General features: G+C 37.9%; 2 protein-coding genes and 1 long non-coding RNA gene across 4 annotated transcripts; all 3 read right to left on the minus strand.

Annotated features, from left to right (window-relative positions):
- Positions 1-889: 889 nt before the first annotated feature.
- LOC109827525 lies at positions 890-3,708 on the minus strand. 2 transcript variants are annotated; one of them, XR_002243458.1, is made up of 3 exons: positions 2,428-3,708; positions 2,194-2,324; positions 890-1,571 (listed from the first exon to the last, which is right to left on the minus strand). It is a non-coding gene; the product is annotated as an uncharacterized LOC109827525 (long non-coding RNA). The 2 variants fall into 2 exon arrangements; XR_002243459.1 differs by having other exon boundaries at positions 2,560-3,706.
- Positions 3,709-3,759: 51 nt separating this feature from the next.
- LOC109827524 (putative disease resistance protein At3g14460) lies at positions 3,760-6,197 on the minus strand. The gene has a single exon (XM_020394535.1). The coding sequence runs from the start codon at positions 5,597-5,599 to the stop codon at positions 4,988-4,990; it is 612 nt and encodes a 203-aa protein (XP_020250124.1). The 5' UTR covers positions 5,600-6,197; the 3' UTR covers positions 3,760-4,987.
- Positions 6,198-6,199: 2 nt separating this feature from the next.
- On the minus strand, positions 6,200-11,266 carry LOC109827523 (putative disease resistance protein RGA3). The gene is given in 5 exon segments (XM_020394534.1): positions 6,200-6,404; positions 6,407-6,465; positions 6,468-6,603; positions 9,654-9,808; positions 11,230-11,266. Coding segments are annotated over 5 exon segments (558 nt in total). The 3' UTR covers positions 6,200-6,233.
- Between the last annotated feature and the right edge of the window lie 9,785 nt (positions 11,267-21,051).

Genomic DNA, 21,051 nt, shown 5'->3' on the forward strand with positions numbered 1-21,051 from the left:
CTTACTTTCTGAATTGTCGTTTATGGTATCATACCTTTTAAAAACAACCATAGAATTATAGAACTAATACTTGCACGTTAAGCAAAATGACCAAAAGCAGCTACCAGCCCCCTGTTGCTGATAGTTACTCTATACAGAAGATGATGGTGGGTACTCCACCATGCGTACTGAAATAAAGGTGAAATTTGCAAAAAATATAGGGAAAAAAAAAAACTGTTTTGCCTACTTTCTTTTCATTGTGTTGATGCTCCCTATCCCCAGTGATATAATAATACCAGGGAATTATTACTGTCTCCCCTTGTCCACCACGAATGACCAGCCGCTGTGACATTTCATGCATTATACAATTTCATGCTCCCTAGTGCTGCAAAAGGATTCACCTTGAGCAAATCATTTTCTTTTCATAGGGAGTCCCTAACAAGGCAGAGAAAAAATATATATATATATGCGCATCTCAAGCCGAAAGAGAACTCCAACTATATTACCTTTTTCGTCGAAATGAAACTAAAGTACCAACATGGGTGAATAAAAAGTGAGGCGGATAAAATTTTCAAATTTAGCAAAATACCACAAGGTGGCCTCAGGAAATAGTATATGCATGCACCCCCTAACAACATGGGATGAACAAGGATAGCACTCGGCGAAAAGCAAATCTAAAGTAATACCGTGCGCTAAAAGCAATGCATATTATTAAACCAATCATGACGGGTTAGACCGAGAATCTCAGAGGCTATAATTACAAGACGATGACATCGATCGACATATAATCAACTTTTGCTCAAACCGATTAGCCTTCACTCTTCGATCCGTGCCTTGAACTGTTTTTGGAAATTTAAGTCATGCAGACAAAGAGTACTAAAAATGTGAGTAAAGCTATATAGACACTATATTATACTTACAAATAGTATACAGGGGATATATAGGTACAACAGAAACTCCAAGTTTGAATACTTACACGACAGGATTCGTTAGTCGTATAGTAAATCCTACAAAAAAAGTATGCTGGTTGCATGTTGTATGTATACAAAAAAAGAAGAAAGCTAGTTGTATATATACAATTATAGGTGCACCGATACATACAGAACCCTATACTTAAGATGTGGATTTGTTGCTGAAATGCTGAACTGTAGAGAATGAGAACACAGCGTCCAGCGGTTCTTTTTTGTTCACCTCCAAAACAAGAAGTCTCTATAGCAACAAGAGCAGTTTGATAAACAAAGCATGACTTTCCTTGCATAAAAGTTTCACAGCAGGCTCTTAATTAATGACCATGAATTAGAATATGCAGGACCATGCATCTAGTAACTCTCAGTACAAGGCATCACTTCCACTGTCAGAAATACTTATACGTACACTCCGAGAAATTGCTGTAAAAAACTCCTTTGAACTCAATCAGTCAGCTGGAGCAGATTGAACTCGTGGTTATAAAACAATAGCCTCAAGTTTATCGCAAGAGCTTCCCTCTTTATGTTCTCTGAAATCATCATCACTATCAAATTTGAAAATGTATAATGGTTGTGTTCGAGTGATGCCAGGATATGCCGATTAATGTTCAGGTCAATCTCCAAGCTCTGAAACAAATTATCAAAATGAAAACTGAGAACACCATCTGCAGAGTTGAATTTGCAAGGTTTAGTGAACACTAAGCTTAAGTATAATAACAAGCAGTTGAGAGTTCAGTTCTTTTAACTACCAAAAGAAGTTGATCAATCAGAAAAGCTCAATTTATGTGACATGACTTCAAGTAGACGTCTGCTGAAAAGAGGTAGTGCCAACTTTCTATTGATATACGAAGTCTAAAGATATATAAGTATATTGCCATTTTAGAAAATAACTTGTCAATCTATATTGTTACAGGGGATTATCAACATTTTTGCCACATTTACAATAAAGAAATAATATTTTAGAGACATCAAAGAAGTGGTCTCAGTTGGTAATTAATGGAAAACTGCGACTTCTCTAAAGAGTTGAATATAATGAAGAATACCTTTAGCTGTCACCATTTAAGAAAATAACTTGTCACTCTGAATTATTACAAGGGTACAAGTAAAAACCACGACTACGAATTGTTACAAGGGTACAGGTGAAAACTACGACTACCCAATTTCAACAATTTGACCTCATATAACCTAGGAAAAGAAACAATTGCCATTTCCAAGTAGGCGGATTTATAAAATTGAGGGGTAGTGTTACCTCATATAGATTATGTAGTGAATTTCCATCGTTCTCTCCATAGAAATATTGCAGTCTTCTAATATTTTTCTCTGATCGTCATTGCAACATATAAATGCAAAGTCTGCAGGATTGGACCATCATACTTCCAACTACAAGAGAAGAAACCATATAGGTAAATCATAAGGTCTGTAGCTCTGTAATACAGGACAGTAGAACACAAAACAACTTATTGCTCAATGTTGTATCTCGCACATTTAGATTCTAAAATAGAACATTCTTAAGAAGCGTGCGCAGGTGTACAAGATATGTCCAAAGCAGACGTAAAACTCAATCACTTGGAACACCAGTGGAAATCTCATCCCAAAGCAGTCGATGAATCTTAACTGTGAAATGTCTGATGTGCTTGAAATCGCATTGGTTTCAAGGAAATCACGAGTTGGTGCATGAGAATGTGGTTGTTTGTCGAAGTGGCGCAACATGAAACATGATCCTTTGCAGTAATGCAAGGAAATTGTAAAGGCTGATGAGTGAATTCAATCATTTCAACTCCACCCACATGCTTCTTACACAATTGAAGTTGTGTGTGGGTGTGTAAAGTCAATATCAGCGTAAGAGGTCATGTACTGAAGGAGCTTGGGACACGATGAGCTAGCAACACCACGCGTAACTGGAATGTGACAAGGCATTAGGACAAAGATGTTAGTTGTATAAAGCAGAGAATTGTAACAAACCCCACAAGTCTCAAACTTGTAAAAGATAAACATAGGCAAGAGGTTAAGACTGGTTGCCACAACCTAGCCGGTAGATTATCAGAATCATTGCCCTTTGGTCTAATCACAACAGGATTCTAGGATACTGCCAAAATAACTAGATCCTTCAGATCCAATCACAGCAGGATTCTAGGATACTGCCAAAATAACTATCATAAATATATGAAACGCCCTCCTAGGGAAAGGAAGGTATTCACAAACTAAAACCTCACTTTGTTTATTCTCTCTGTACTTTTGTGTAGTGTGCAAACCTGCATGGACACTTTGGGCTACCTGGTCTTCTCAGATGACAAATTTCTTGCTCTCGTCCCATCACCTAAATCCAACAACAAACCTCGGAGATCTCAGGTTTGTGAAATAGGATCATATTGGTCCTGGGTTTAGCAAGCCTGGGTCCATTGCACAAATACAAGGATTTCTGAGCGTAGATCTAAAAAGATTATCTTCCACGTAAAACATATGATCCACATGATTCGACTAAAGGTATAGATGCTACAACTTGATATATTTTCGCCATAATTAATAAACCTTATTAAATAATGAGTCCCTAGGATATGTGATATAAAAGCATGAAAACTGAAGAAATGAAACACAATCAAGATTTATAGATGCACAATCAAAATATATTGGCAATCAAGATTTATAGATGCACAATCAAAATATATTGCAAAGTCATGTACAACATAAGAATTGTTGTATATGATATATCAATTAATATACATATTAAGTACATGTGTTGTACTATGATCTATACAATAAATTTACCTCGTAAACCAAAATGTCTACTCAAATAATCTATTTATTGAATCAACACACACATACACACACATGTATACATCCTGGACTTTTCAGATTTATCCACTTATTCTATTTTGTTCTGCTAATGTTAATGCAACATAGCAGCACGTAAGCAGAATCTTGTTGATAAACTTTGCAATCCTCTGATGGGAGGCAAGAATGCTTGAATGGGAAGCATAATAATGTCCAGTAAAATATTCCTCTCACAGAAAAAAATAAAAATAAAAAACTCGTAGGTTGGGCGGGCATATGAACTAGAAAAGAAATGGGTATGAATTACCTAACAAAGGGTATCTTCCGGACATGAGCAATCTTTGGCATGTCTGTACCACTACCTCCTCTGAACCTTTGCTTCATATCTGGATGACAATTTCTTGAAACCAACTTCTTTTAAGTTTTAAGAAACCTGGAAGCCCGTTCTCCAGTAATGACTTCAACTCAGGACAGTCCTCCATCTCTAATTTTTGTAGTGAGGAAACTGCATGCAAGTTCGAAGGCCAAGCTTGCAGATTGGGACAAGCTTTGAAGCTTAATTCACAAAGGCTTGTGAGATTCCCCAGCCATTCTTGCTTCCCACCATCAGTAAACAAAGCAACTTTTAGAGAATGCTAAATTTTCAGGATCTGAAGCCTCCAATAAGCTGCCATATGATCAACGAAGTGTCATCAATACACTGAACGGAGTAATGACGGCCCATTTAGCAGCTCGTTGTGGTTCTGAGGAGAAGCCATTGTCAATCTGGGACATCTAGAATTGCCAAGCTTTCTGAGGGAAGGAAGACTGTGTAATGGTTCCAAAAAGGTAATATGTGCAAAATCCTATATGGTCAAATCTTAAGCGATATCAGGTGATGCAGGTTTTCTTTTTGCAGAGATGTTATGTGGACAACTGATCATCTTCAATGTAGAGAGAGAGTTTTACAGGCAACCTGGCAGTGACATGTAGAGATTGCCACAATATCCAAAAACAAATTTTTTTCAGAGGAAGGAGGAAGTTAGCCCTTCTTCCTGATTTGGACAGTCCCAACTCCAAGCATTCAAGGCTGATGAGATCTTTCAACCTCTCAACTGGCAGCGAGGTAACATTTCCTTTAATCCAGAAAGGTGCTTGACATAACAATTCTTCAAGTTTTCTTAATTTTGGACAGTTCTTGATGCACATCCATAGAGAGTGAAGAACTCTAACAGTTGCTATCACTGTGATTGGATCCAACCCCAGCTCCTGCAAGTTCATCCTATCCCATCCTATCCCACTTTCGACAGCCTAAGTTTTACAAGAGAAAATGGAATGCAAGGTAACCTTCTCAGCTTGGGGTAGTCCTTGACGTAGAGGTCAAGTACGCAAGGAAATAATTGTCTGGCATCTGTTGAAGACCTGTCATCCCATTCTGGCATGTTCCAGCATGATAGATGTTCGAGCACAGGGAAACTACTAATAGTTGGAGTTCCATAGAAGTTTAATCCAACTTGTCTCACTGCATTCACACATCCAAATTTCAGGTATTTCAGAGATGGCCAATGTCCCAGAGATGGAAGCTGCTCCAAGCTTTTGCAATTACCCAAGAACATTGATTTAAGTTTCGGGAGTGATGTTTTGTTCAACCAGCTTGGATATTTGACCCCGCCATATGTTATGACCTTCAGATCTTTATGATTAGGGTGTGGTTGTAAGGCATCTAGTACATCAGCATCAGGCACATCAATCCCCAACTGAGCATGCATGTCAAAGATCCATTTGAAGCGTAACTCATTGGGGCACTTCTTGTTGTTTAGCATAGCCTGATTAGCTTCTTCTTTAGTATCAACATTTTCCAGGTTACTAATGCATAACCTACCATGAAGCTTATTCATCTCCATCAGTTCTCAGATCATGCGCTCAGTTTTCTTTACAACTTTTAAGAGACTCAATTTTTGAAGAGCAGATAGCTTTCTATTTCAAATATATGTGCAGCACTGTTTTCATTTGCATCAGGTTTCTTCAAGTTGATAAGGTTTCTTATCCGTCTAGGAAAGCAAACATTCAAATGCGGCATCAATTTCAGTCTTGCAAGTTGTAGAGTCTACAAAATGATTCAGGGAAGCTTACAATGTTTGCAAGAGAGAAATCAAGATATCGAAATTGCTTTAAGTTACTGATGCTGTTAGGAAGCTCTTCCATGCACAGATAGCCTAAAGCCATTACATGGATGCTTCTGAATTACTTCAAGATGGTATCAAGTGCAAGGCGAGGATCAGGTGCATAGCTATAAATGAATAAGAGAGCACACTTAAATCTGCACAAGCCATAGAACTCTCAAATTCATGATTTGTATGCAAATGGATAAATTGCGAATAGAACTGGGAATGTTCTGCTATTTTTCCTCTTCTTCTACTCTGAAACAATAATATACTGCAATGTATTGTGCCAGGTCATGCAATAATCATGCATAACGTATGTATTTTTCAGCCAACAGTGTTTCTGAAAGGACACTGAAAGCAAATCATTAAAGTATTAATTCCCTAAATCCTCCATTCTCATGTAAGATGTTCTCTTTTTCAGGTCTAACAGACCTTGCGCCATCCACATCTGGATTAAGCTTGTATTACTGAAACGGTAATCTTTGGGAAATAAAGAACAATATTCAAAACATTGCTTCACGCATGAAGGAAGATACCGGTAATTCTTAAGTTTAAAATTGTGAGAATGTCATTTTCACCTTGTTTTAACTCCCACATTTTGCTTTCACAACACTCACCCAATATTTGGTATTCGAACTCAAATTAAAAAGGCCTCCAAGAGTCTTTGCAGCTAAAGGCGACCCCTTTAGCCTGTCCGAAATCGGCTTGCCGATTAACTCCAGCTTTGGATATCTTTCCAACTTTTAGTTCCCGAATGCACAAATCTAGAAAAAGCTCCAATATGGATTTGCAGATAAACCGCTAAGAATGAAAGGATCTTTGACACGTCCCGGGCAAGCAAGCCCATTGGCGCGTGCAAGCCGCGGGACCCACCGAGCGTAACGCTCTGTTTGGCTCAATCCACTGCCAAAATCGACTAGCCGGTGTTATACTTGAACATCATGACTTACATTATAAACACTCAGCACTTTCACTCACCCACCAATGTGGGACTATAATTTAGGGATATCACAATCACCCCACCTTATAAATGTGGCCTCCTCGTTGTGACAGATAATCGGTACATCCCAGTAGCGCTAGGCGATGTGGACTCTAGAGATAGCTCCCACAGCGCTCACGCGGTGTAGCACTTAGCTCTGTATAGCACTTAGCTCCACATTTTCGGGTGGCAACTGCTCTGATACCATTTGTCACATTACTTGATCTCGAAAACATATTGCTTGTACCAAAAGTAATATTGGTGTAAAGTTGTTCACTTGTGAAAATTACAAACCCTTCTAATTTAAGTGAAAAAGTGTAAACTCATCATATCAATTAAAATGGTTCACTTTATTTATTTTTGGTTCAAATACCAAATCACGAAAAATCTCTTGAATTCGTTAAACTGCTGAAACACATTTAAATCACTTCTTCAATAGCTTTCAAATAAAGCGATATTCACAATTATTTGAGATCGTGTGAGAATCAAAATCACTTATCACATTTTATATGAAATCAAATTTACTTTCAATATCTCATAAGGAATCAAAATCATGTTATGAATTAGGCAGCATTAGAATCGACCAAATCACATATTATTTTCTATATATAAAAAATAATAGAATAATTATTTTTCAAGCACAAGATCAATCAATTATAATACTCGTGTAATTTTATATTATAAAAACACTAGTGAGAAATGAACTCTCCTTACACTGTCCGAGTCTTCCAAATTTGATCCCCCTTTGATATCAACCAAATCCTATAGTATAAAATTATAAAGTTAATATTAAACTAATGTAGATTTAATCTATGTCCAAGTAGCGTCATAAGACCCATAAAAGGGGTTCACATAGGATTATTGCTAATTTATCAATTTACCATAATTTTTACAACACATTTCTAATAAATTTGGAGCTATTAACAATTCATGGCAATTTCTGGGAGCTACACATAATTATTCAAGCCAGACAATAACCCTACTTTCACAGTCTAGACCTATTTGCAAGATGTGGAACAACTGGGGTCTATAGATAATCTTTTCCCTCTTCAACTATTGCACTGTTTTGCAAAGTCTGGACCTGAGTCCAAACTTTATGAGACTCTGTAAACTAAGTTCTCCTAAAATCCATATTTTCCTCTCTCAAGTTGGGCCCTTTAACAAATCTTTTGTGAGTCAGGGGACAAGGAAATTTTCCTTTCCCCTTTCACTTTTCTCTTTGCTCTTACGCGACTTCTCATCTTCTCCCCTTTTTTCCATTTCTTTTTCTTTCTCTTTCTTTTCTTCATTTTTCGTTCTCTTTTCTTTCTCTTTTTCTTTTTTTCTTTTTTTTTCTTTTTCAAAGTCAGGCTTTAAGACCGGCCCTCATCTTCTTCCTCAGTTTTCGACGAGTGACCTAACAACGGCAGGTAGTTCTTTGGCGGCAAACGGTTCGGTGGCGGCGAGCCCTTGCTGGATCTAGTGTTTGTAGATTTTTTTAAGCAAGCAATTATCCAATAGCCTTTGTCCAAATAACAAAATCAAACTTTTTCCCCTCATTATTCACTCTAGAGATTTGATTAAGGGAAAAGGATTTATACCTTACGATTTGAATCTGATTGTTACCTGGATACTTTCCCCTCCTCTTCCCTTCTATCCGTCACTAAGCTCCAAGCTCCAGTAGAAGGTTAGGGAGGTGCAAGTAGGCTTCATGCTGATTTGATTTTCTTTTTCCTTCTATTTTCTGTAACTTTTTATATCAGTGTTGAGGCGGTGCCACACCCACTCTGTTGACAAGAGACCACCAGTTCTTTGATGTGGCAAGAGGGAGATTAGGGAATGGGAAAAATTTTACACAACACCCCCTAAAATTTGTTATTTGCACATATTATCCCTTCTTATGAGAAGTGAAATCTATTATTTGTTAGGGGATATTGCACTCTCCCCTCCTAATAAAAAGTTTCATCCTCAAAATTTAAACGTTTTTTAATTTTCAAAGCGCTTTGGATATTTCTCTCGCATAGAATCTTATATTTTCCAAGTAGTTTTTTTCCCTCAGAGTGATTTCTCCATTTAACTTTCACATATTTGTTCACAAACAAAATGGAGAAAGTCAATTTCACAAGTCTAAATGAAATGAAAAGGAGCTCGTGATCCAAGAAACCCAGCTTACCCTCGACAACAACATCTTCACTCTGAAGTTGTCTGCACCTTTCCCCAAGAAAGATCGTATTAGATCGATCTTAGGCTCAAAACCAAACTATCATCTGCCTCATTCTCACGGATTATGACACTAGAGATGCTATATACATCAAACTATCCATTTTTCACGTTCCAGACCTGCGTGCTCGTGGGAGCGTGCAAATCGTGGGACCCACCGAGTCGTATGTGTTGTTGGCTCAATCCACTGTCAAAATCGACTAGCCGATGTTACACTTGAACTTCATAACTTACATTATAAACACTCAACACTTTCACTCACCCACCGATCTGGGGAATATAATTTGGGGATCTCACAATCACCCCCATTTTACAAATGCGACGTCCTCGTTGCGACCTGTAATTGGCACATCCCAGTAGTGCCAAACGATGTGGACTCTAGAAGAGCCTCCAGCTAGCAACTGCTCTGATACTATTTGTTCTGTCCCAGGCCCACGAGCCCATTAGCGCGTGCAAGCATGAGACCTACCGAGTATAACACGTTATTTGGCTCAATCTACTGCCAAAAACTAGTCAATGTTACACTTGAACCTCATAACTTACATTATAAACACTCAACACTTTCACTCACCCACCGATGTGGGACTATAATTTGGGGATCTCACAATCTCTTACACCAATTAAATTCGACACTTGTTTGGAACGAGTTGTTACTAGGATTTTTCTATCCTATGCCCCGAGTTTCAATGGAGCCCATAGCATATCCCATTCGGTTCTATCTTCATTCCACACATTTTCAAGTACAAGCAAAAAATCTCTTGAAGAATAATCTATCCTCACGCATTCAATGGAGCTTATTCAAACTAGTGAGGTTGGATAGCTTTTCCCCTGGCTGGCCTCTGTTGTGCGCGGCGGAAGCTAAAACCAAACCGATGTGCTTCGAGAGACCAAATCAAAACAAACACCGAGAGAATGCCAAACAATGCAAAATAACGGCACAAACTCAAACAACCAATTTTAACGTGGTTCGACAAGTTGCCTACGTCCACGGGCAAGAAGGGGATGTGGTTTTCACTAATAGAGAAGAAGAGTACAAACTGAGATTACAAAATCACACAAACTCACCAATTAATCTCACCAACAAAGCTCTAATTCTTTCCAAACAAAACCCTAACCAATAGCTCAGAAAATACCTCTTTTCTGTGCTCCAAATATCCCCTTCGCTGCTCCCTTACCCATCAAGTTTCTGCTTAGATCCTTCTGACTACATTCAAGCTATATTTGCATATGATGTGCCACCAACTTGCTTTGAGTATTCGGGCATGCATCAACAAGATTTAGATTCTTAAGTCGATATTTTTCGTGAAGATGATTACCAATTGCAAAAGAAAAATATTGGGGATATGCTTGTGTAGGAGTTGCGTCTTACTCTTCTCTTTCTTGTGAGAGATGTTGATATACTTGTTTCGTATTAGTTTTGGTTGTAACCAGAAATTTATAAGACATTACTAATTTGTGAATTACCGTACAATACACCACTTTTTGCAATAATCTTTGATACCAATATTTAGTTGTGGCATGCACGCATTGCGTGCAGCAGGAGATTAATCTTCATTAAGGAAGTCAAAAACACAACTTTACATCCATGAAATTGAAAACATTGAATTGGGCTATGATGGAGAGACGACGAGGAGTGGCGGTGGCTCCCATTCCAAGGTGTCATGTTAGCATCCGCGATGGAGAAATGGTAATTGAAAAGGGAGCTCCAGTAGAAGAAGGGCCGAAATTGTCATAGAAATAGCCAAATAGCAAGCGATTGAAGCTCTTTTACAGAAGAGGATGAAGATGTGATGGGGGCTAATTTCTGATGTTCTGCATGCTGAGTTCTATTTTGTGTCCCTTGTTTTTAGATACTATGTATTTGGTTTTGATGGTCGCTGGGAGACGGGCTAGTCAGCTCATAAAACTTCGTACTACTCCTTGTTTGCTCTCGATCAAGGTTTTCAGGTGATTAGGCATATGTGATAACCAAACCCATCTCTTCTGAAACAGGTGGCGACGATGTCCGCTTCTTGTTCACTGTCGGTGGTAGGTTTGTTTATCTCACACATCCTAACTTACTCTTCAAATTTGATCAAGAATGTTAATACTAATATATTTTGAATAGGGATGCTTGCCCGAATTGGAGGGGTGACATTCCAATTCAGAAATTTGACTTGTCTTCTTCTTCTTCCAACCCTTCTCTTCTCACCTTCTGTATTGTACTTCTCCCCTACCTTTCTGTTCATCTACCATTCTATAATTTCTATTTCTGTAACCTGTTTATCTAGTTAGTAACCTCCCTCGGCATTTTGACCCGGTCGCTCAAGAAAAGAAATCTAAAACATAGCATTGCATGATTCCAAAAAAGCTACTTCCTACATATTTCAGGCTTATGTTCCTCATGTTGAAGGATTTGAGACTTGAGAGGCGAGCTACAATAAAAGAGAGAACGCGATGGGTTGTTGAAAAATATCCACCAAGTGACCAGTCAATAAAAAGGGTTCAAACCTCACCTTCCAAAAGGAAACAGCAACTTTCTGCGATTTCTTCGATCGAGAACCCTAGCGATTACAAACAAACGAAGCATCTGGATCATCCGCTCGCTCACCCTGCTTCAACAATCAGTGGGGAGGAAAAATCCCAAAATCAGCTTTCCTGAATCGAAATCAGTTCAAAAACGACATGAATCAAGTTGGTTTCAATCAAGAGAACCCTACTGGAAAACCCACCCCGCCATCGATCGATTAGAGCTTCCCCTAACCTCATCGAAGTGCGATTGCTTCAGTTTCGGCCGCGGAGTCTCCTCATTCTCCGATATAAGCCCACTCGGATTCACTATCGAGGAATCTCCGAGCAATTTCGTGCAACGGATTTCACAAGTTGTTGGCCTCTCGAGCTCTGGGGCGAACTCGAATCTTGTTGTTAGATCTAAATCAAAACTTGAGATCTAAAACCATATAGCCATGATTAATTCGAAGAGATTAATAAGAATCTAAAAGGGCGGATGCTTATACCTGAATCCATAGAAGAAATCTTGATTTGGGTTTTTGATGATCTTCTAACATTAGGGTTCCTCTAAATCCGAATTTCTCTTTCTAGATGGGGGTGAAGAAAATTAGAGAATGTAACCCTAGGTTAGGGACCATAACCCCTTATTTATAGATGTTGTACATTTATAATTTGGCCCCTCAACAAATTACAATTACAACCTGGTATCTGCACATATAACCCCATGACTTACTCAACAAATTACAATTACAACCTGGTATCTGCACATATAACCCCATGACTTATTTAAATACCTAATTAATCCAAATTTATTGATCACTTTAGTGGGTTATCCTGAAAGATACCAATACACATTGATTAATCATATGTGCCCACAATTAGATTTATTAGATTAAATCCAACAATCTCCCACTTGGGCACCATATGATTCCTTAAATTGTGTATAACCTTATGAGCTCAAAAAATTGCTATCACTGAACAGGTATTTCCGAACAATCTCGTCCATTGACTATATCAATATAGGATCAAAGCGGCCTTCGTCACATTTATCGTGACTCGACCCATCAATGGTCACATATACCAATACAATCAAACGATATAGATCAATCATGGATGTGCAGCATGAAAATTACATGCAATGTGATCAGTACATGTCTATTTTCAACTGGTCCTCCTTAGTGAGGTCAAAACCAAACATAATGTAACAGAGTGTCTTAACTGAATACTTTATTCTGATCAGACAATACAACCAAACATAAAGCACCACAAATACAAACTCCCACTAAAACATAATATCCTCAAATAATACCACACCCATATGAGCAGTATGCTCAATAAAGGCCTTGGGTGGTAATCTCTTAGTAAGAGGATCAACTATCATGGAGTTTGTCCCAATGTGCTCTATAGATATTTGTCCACTCTATACCCTTTCTTTCATAACCAGGAACTTAATGTCAATATGTTTTGACTTAGTTGAGCTCATGTTGTTATTGGAATACATTACTGCAGATTTATTGTCACAATATAACCTTAGAGGTCTTTCAATATTTTCCAAAATGCGCAGTCCCGTGACAAAATTTCGCAGCCATATTCCCTGATTGGATGCCTCATAGCAAGCTACAAATTCTGCTGTCATAGTGGAGGAAGCTACTAGTGTTTGTTTGACACTTTTCCATGATATAGCTCCTCCTGCTAACATATAAATGTAGCCTGATGTAGACTTTCTGCTATCTTGGCATCCAGCAAAATCAGAATCCGAATACCCAATGACCTCTAATTTTTCTGATTTTCTGTATGTGAGCATGTAATCTTTTGTTTTCTGAAGATACCTCATAACCCTTTTGACTGCTATCCAATGATCCATACCAGAGTTGCTTAAGTATCTGCCTAACATCCCAACAATGTACGCAATATCTGGACGCGTACATACCTGAGCATACATTAGACTTCCTACAGCCGAAGCATAAAAAATCTTCTGCATTTCCTAAATTTCAAGGTTACCTTTAGGGCACTGATTGAGATTAAACTTGTCTCTTTTAGCAACAGGGGTGTCACCTGGTCTGCAATCTTGCATGCTAAACCTTTTAAGTACCTTATCGATATAGCTCTTTTGTGATAATCCAAGAATAACCCGAGAGCGATCTCGATGTATCTGGATCCCTAATATAAAAGAGGCGTCCCCAAGATCTTTCATCTCAAAATTCTTTGATAGAAATCTCTTGGTTTCGTGCAACATGCCTATATCATTAGTGGCAAGCAAGATGTCATCGACATACAGAACCAGAAAAATATACTTACTCCCACTGAACTTGTGATATACACAGTCATCAACAATGTTTATCTCAAAACCGAACGAGATAATTATTTGTTGAAACTTATGATACTATTGACGAGGAGCTTGCTTGAGTCCATAGATGTATTTCCTTAATTTGCAAACCATATTCTTTGGATCTCCTGATACAAAGTTTTTTGGTTGCACCATATAAATCATCTCATCAATGTCTCCATTGAGAAATGCAGTCTTAACATCCATCTGATGTAACTCAAGATCATAATGAGCAACAAGTGCTATGATTATTCTGAAAGTGTCTTTCGATGAAACCGGAGAGAAAGTCTCTGTATAATCAATGTCTTCCTTTTGAGTATAGCTTTTAGCCACAAGACGTGCCTTATACCTCTTCACATTACCGTTTGCATCCCGTTTGGTCTTAAAATCCATTTACAACCAATTGGTTTTGCACCTTCTGGTAATGGGACAAGTTCCCAAACCTTATTGTCTTGCATAGATTTGTACTCTTCATTCATGGCATCAATCCACTGTTGAGAGTTAGAACTTTTCATGGCCTGAGAGAAGTTGATTGGATCATCTTCTAACATTCCACTACTTTCCTCATGTTCTTGGAGAAATACAATATAATCATCCGGAATAGCATTTCTCCTTTCTCTCGTGGATCTCCTTAATGGCACTGGTTCTTGAGGTTGTTGAGTTTGTTCTTCTGGAACAGGGAGTTGTTCAACATTATCATCTTGAGGTTCCGGATTTACTTCTTGAGCAACAACAGGTATAGGAACATGAATATTATCAGAAGTAACTGTATGGATTGGATCTGAGTCTAATTCCTCCTCAAAAGCAATGTCTCAAAAGCAATGTCCCAAACTCAACTTCCTCAAAGAATGTTGTTGTTCCCGCCTCAAAAATATTCCTTAGTGTGGGATCATAAAACTTATAGCCCCTAGAGCGTTCAGAGTACCCAATAAAGTAGCTGCTAACTGTTTTGGAGTCCAATTTCTTTTCATTCGGCCTATAAGGCCTTGTCTCACCTGGACATCCCCAAATATGTAAATGGCTAGGTGAACCCGGCATGGTGTACTGTGGGACGATACCGTATTCCTCTAGGTATCTAGCAAATGGTCCTGGACGTTGTTCACCTGAACCATCATATCTACCGTAGTACTCACCACCACGATCAGATCTGACGGTTTTAATTCTTCTGTTGAGTTGATTCTCAACTTCAGCTTTATAGGCTTTGAACATGTCCAGAGACTCAGATTTTTCATGAATAAGATATAGGTGCCCATAACGTGAGTAATCGTCTATGAATGATATAAAATATTGTTGACCATTCCAGGATTCCGTAGGGAATGGCCCACAAATATCCGTATGTATCAATTCTAAGACATCCGAAGATCTGTTGGCACCTAATCTTTTCACTTTGGTCTGTTTTCCCTTGATACATTCAACACATACGTCGAAGTCCGAAAAATCAAGGGAATCCAAAATGCCATCAGACACAAGACGCTCAATTCTACCTTTTGAGATATGACCTAAGCGCTTATGCCATAATGTCGCCGAATTTTCCTTATTTAATTTACGCTTAGTACCACGTGATTCCACATGCAAGGATTCATTGTAAGAAGCAATTGTATCAAGCAAATATAGGTTGTCATAAATACTCAAGTAACCGGTTCCCACAACATTTGAATTAAAAGATAAACTGAATTGACTGTTTCCAAATGAACAAGAATAACCTGATTTGTCCAATACAGAAACAGAAACCAAATTCCGTCTAAAAGACGGTACTACAAAAGTATCTTTTAAATCCAAATAATAACCAGTTCCTAACAACAACCTAAAGTGCCCAATTGCTTCCACATCTACCGATTGTCCGTCGCCCACAAAGATGTGTCTTTCAACATCACTTGGCTTTCGGTAGCTCAGGCAACCCTGCATAGAAACACTTATATGAGTAGTAGCACCAGAGTCTAACCACCAAGTGTTTCTAGGTACTGAAGCTAAATTAACCTCAGAACAGACCAAAGCAAGGAACGTACCCTTATTATCACGCCAGGCGTGATATTTTGTACAGTCCTTCTTTACATGTACAGGCTTCTTACAGAAGTAACAACCCTGATTATCATTATGTTGTTTCTTCTCAACTGGACCCTTAGCAGCTTCCTTATCATTCTTCCTTTTCTTGCCCTTATCCTTAGAGGCATAGGCCAAATGAACACTTTCTGTCTTATCCTGCTTCAACCTATCTTCTTCTTGCACACAGTATGAAATGAGCTCATTTAGAGTCCATTTCTCCTTTTGACAGTTATAACTGACCTTAAATTGGTTAAACTGTGCAGGAAGAGACAACAAAACCAGATGCACTAATAACTCGTCACAAAGATCGAGTTTAAGTGCCTTAAGCTTTGAAGCAATATGAGACATTTCCATAATGTACTCCCTGATATTTCCTTTGCCCTTATACTTCATTGAAATCAAGCGAGCTAAAAGCGTGCTTGTTTCTACCTTATCGTTTTTCGCAAAACGCTTCTCAATTTTGGCAAGGAAATCTTTAGCCTTAGTAATCCCTTCGGATTCTATGCCCCTGAAGGCTTACGGAACGCTGCGCTTAATGATCATAAGACTCATGCGATTTGAACGCTCCCACTTCTCATGCTCATTCTTTGCATCAAGAGTGCTTTCCGTATTGAGATGTTTGGGTTGTTCATTTCTTAATGCATAGTCAAGATCCATGCAGCCAAGAACAATTAATATGTTCTCTTTCCAAACCTTAAAGTTTGTCCCATTTAGCATGGGAATTGAGTTGATGTTAGCAGAAATTGTTGCAGCAGATGCATTAGCTGAAATAAAACAAAAATGCTCACATCAATAACTATAATCAATAAAATTCAAGTAATGACAATCCACATCCAAGATATCGGGCACAACATTAATATCAAGTCTTTGGACAATAATATTAACTTGTAAGTGATACCTTGTTGCAATGATCAAACATTGACAATAACTCATGTCAAATAATGAAACTATCTTTGGATCGATTCATTATTCACATGTAAACCTTATAATTGTCACACGCTTATCATCGCAGATGTGTATACAGTCTAAATAAATATTAACCTTCCTTTGGGCCGATTAAATATTTACACGAAAGCATACACACAAACATCTCACATTCCTCATGAACAATCTACACAAAAGAGGTTACTTTGGCAACTTCTTATTTCAATTAATTAATTAGAGTGAGAGACAACCTTAATTCCTTAGTGTCATAATAATTGAATTAAATAATTAATTAAAAACCAAATTAGATTTAAATTAAAATGTTTTAATTTAAATCAACTAAATTTCCAAAAAACTCAATTGGGGTCTCACAGCTTAATTAGGGCCCATAACTTAATTGAATAAATTAAGTATACTAAAGTGGACACATGAAAAGCTGAGGCTTAACCATAGTGAACACGAAGTTCGCTTGACTTCGAGCGCGAGGTTCGTTTGAGAACGAACGCGAGGTTCGTTTGAAAAATGAACGCGATGTTCAACTTGAGAACGAACGCGAGGTTCGTTAAAAAAGATGAACGCGAGGTTCGACTGGAGTACGAACGCGAGGTTCGACTGAAGAACGAACGCGAGGTTCGACTGAAGCACGAACGCGAGGTTCGACTGAAGCACGAACGCGAGGTTCGACTGAAGCATGAACGCGAGGTTCGACTTAAATACGAACGCGAGGTTCGGCTGAAAACTGAGCGCAAGGCTCACCTTAGAACTGAGCGCGAGGCTCACTTGAAAACGAACGCGAAGTTCGTTTGAACGTGAAGATCGGTTAAAATTGAACGAACGCGAGGTTCGTTTGAAGCTTACCGCTTCGCCAAAATTTGAGGTAACCACCTCCTTAATGTTCGCCACGTTTTCACGTACGAACCCTTAGGGTTTCAAACTGAAACTGCCGCCATTAAATCAAAAAACAGATCTATAATCGAAAAATGAGTTTTCTTGATCCAGATCCAAGAAAAAAACGCTGAAAAAAACCAAAAAATTCCAAAAAGTTACTGTTCAACGACGATTTTTCAGTTACTATTCATCCGAAAAATTTTCATTACTATTCATCCGAACAAAAACTTTACTGTTCATCCGAAAAATTTTCGCTACTATTCATCCGAACAAAAAAATTATTGTTCATCCGAAAAACAAAACTGAATCTTTAACCAGAGATTTAAGATTAGAAAACCCAATAAAACTTAAATCCCTAAGAATTAATCAAGGTGGCTCTGATACCACTTGTTAGATCTAAACCAAAACTTGAAATCTAAAACCATATAGCCATGATTAATTCGAAGAGATTAACAAGAATCTAAAAGGGCGGAAGCTTATACCTGAATCCATAGAAGAAATCTTGATTTGAGTTTTTGATGATCTTCTAACCTTTGGGTTTCTCTAAATCCGAATTTTTCTTTCTAGATGGGGGTGAAGAGAATTAGAGAATGTAACCATAGGTTAGGGATCATAACCCCTTATTTATAGATGTTGTACATTTATAATTTGACCCCTCAACAAATTACAATTACAACCTGGTATCTGCACATATAACCCCATGACTTATTTAAATACCTAATTAACCCAAATTAATTGATCACTTTAGTAGGTTATCCTGAAAGATACCAATACACATTGATTAATCATATGTGCCCACAATTAGATTTATTAGATTAAATCCAACAGTAAGTGACCCAGTCGGATCTTCTCCCAGCTGTCCCTCTTCATTGTTAGCGGTCTCTCGGTAACAAAATTGGAGTTTGTCAGGGCTTCTTCCCTTCGTCTTCCATCCATAGTCACCGGTGGTGTGTTTGGATGGAGGGCAGAGGAGGGAAGGGGAAGGAAAATTTGGACTAAAAAAGAAAAAGCTTGTTTGGAGGGTAGAGCGGGGTAAGTTAGAGAAATTTTACATTAAAATCTTCCTCCTCAAATTTAGGGGTTAGAAAAAGGAAAACGAAGAGCGTGTTTGGTAGAGGACTTAGGAAAAGGAAGGAAGAGGAACTTAGGGCTTGTTTGGATTGAGGGAAATGAGGGTGAAGGGAAGTTAGGGGAACCATTCACCTCCATTCACCTTGTTTGGGAACACTTAGGAGGTGAAGTTAATTCACCCTAGTTCTCCTTGGTTCACCCCCTAATAGTATAAAAATTGTTACCCCCAAATTGGGGTGTAACCAAGGGGAAGAGAATTCCCTTCCCTTTCCTTCCCTTCCCTTCACTCAGTTTCCCTTAACTTTCCTTCACCCCCTTTACAAATCCAAACAGACCCTTAGGGAAAAAGTTCTCATTCCTTCTCTTTCTCTTCATTATACCCCAATTTAGGGTATAAGATTTTGCCTCAAATTTTCCCTCGTTCCCCTCCTCTATCCTCCTAAATGGAACTCTCAAACAAGATTAAAATTAGATCTCTCTTCCCCTCCCCTTCTCCACCCTCCATCCAAACAGACCGTTTGGCGCGTTTGGTAGGGCGCTACCGTTTTGACTTTAAAGTCCCAGTTTGATTCCTCTGGTCACTATTTTTTTCTCATTTCCCCTTCTTTAACTTATAAACAAAAAGGTTTAGGCCGTTATTTTGATTCTCATCCGCTAAATTTTTCAACATGGAAATTGCTATTAAATTTAGCAACTTTTAAGTTATTCGGAATTAGTCCTTCAAATCTTTTAAAATGCTATTTTGTCACTCAGCTTTTTAAGTTATTTTGAAATTAGTCAATGCAATCAAGGGTAAAAGAAATCAACTTGAAAGATTATCTGTAAAGACTGAGAATTAGATGGCCTAATAGTAATTTTAATGATATAAGGGACTAATTTCAAAATAATTTTAGAATTTAGGGACCCAATAACAATTTCAATTTTAGGGGACGCAAAAAAATTCTAACTGTAAACCCAAAGTTTTATCCCTATTTTCTAAAGATAACTCTAGAAGTTTATCCTTATTTACTCCGAGTCAATTGACTTCCATAGTTACTATTAGATTCAAAATACTTCATGTTAATATGACCCAGTCAATTATTGACCAAACCAACCAAGGAATATTCCCTAGATATTATTGGGTTATTAGCATAACTTCCTATCTGAAGAAGAGGGATTCGTGGATGGTTAGAGGAAATTATAGAGGCTGATATGATTTGGGGTGGAGGTGGAACTAGAAAGCCTCTATAAAAGGAAGGGTTATCTCATTGTTGAGATACACAGAAAAACACAAAAGTTTCTATCCGGAACCCCAAATCAAAACCACCATATTTTATCCTTTTATTGGTGTCAGAGCTATCAAAAATCCGTTCACTTCTATTTCCTCAAGAAAAAAAACTAGTTTCACTTTTTGTCCTATAGAGAAAAGAGAGTATTCTGTTTTCAATCAAAAACCGTGATCACCATGCTCTTACATATATTTTTTAAAAAATTTTCTATAAACAACTAGTGAAGTTGTCCTTTATCCATTTTTTAAATATTTTTTGAGCCATATACCTCCACATGAAGCTTTGGAAGTTGTTCTCTCATTTTTTTTATTTTCAATCTTTGTCCCATCAAACACAGCACCTCCAAAACTAGCTATCATATCCCACTGTCTCATAGTCTTCATTATTATCCAAAAGATCCAACAATCTTTGTCCATCAATCTCTACACCATACACTGCTAGTTTCGCTTCCCAAGTTCCCTGCTAGTTTCATTGTTCTCATGTTTCATTTCTTCTCTGTGACCGAGGAGATCAAGAGAGAAAAAGCCAATAATTTTTTTGAGCTCCGTGCCTAATAGAACTTCCTTTTTTTGTTTTTGCAGTGACAAAGAATTTTTTTTTGGCCCCTCTATTTTTTTCAGCAGAGTCATTTCTAGCTTGAGGGAAAATTTACTTTATCCCCTTACACAATTCATAATCTGCTTTCAATCAGTTATAGTTGTCCGAACAATTCTTCGCAAATCCTATCCGGTGCAACCCAACGACAGCAGCAAATCATCTCCGAATCCAGTCAGAACCGACTTCGACAAAGTGCTTCTCCATTCAACACCACTAGGTGACGATCTCGTTCAAATTGGAGTTTCCTTTCTCAACTCGAAACAATTAGGTTCTTTTAATTTATTTATTTTATTTTTGGTATCTAACTTTATTCTATTTTTAGTATATTTGTCTATACATCAACTTTATATAATATTTTAAATTGGAATTTTAGTTTTAGTTCTCTACCAAATGACTAGTGAACTCA

This window comes from Asparagus officinalis, unplaced genomic scaffold, assembly GCF_001876935.1.
Source record: "Asparagus officinalis unplaced genomic scaffold, Aspof.V1 AsparagusV1_Un276, whole genome shotgun sequence".
NCBI lineage: Eukaryota > Viridiplantae > Streptophyta > Magnoliopsida > Asparagales > Asparagaceae > Asparagus > Asparagus officinalis.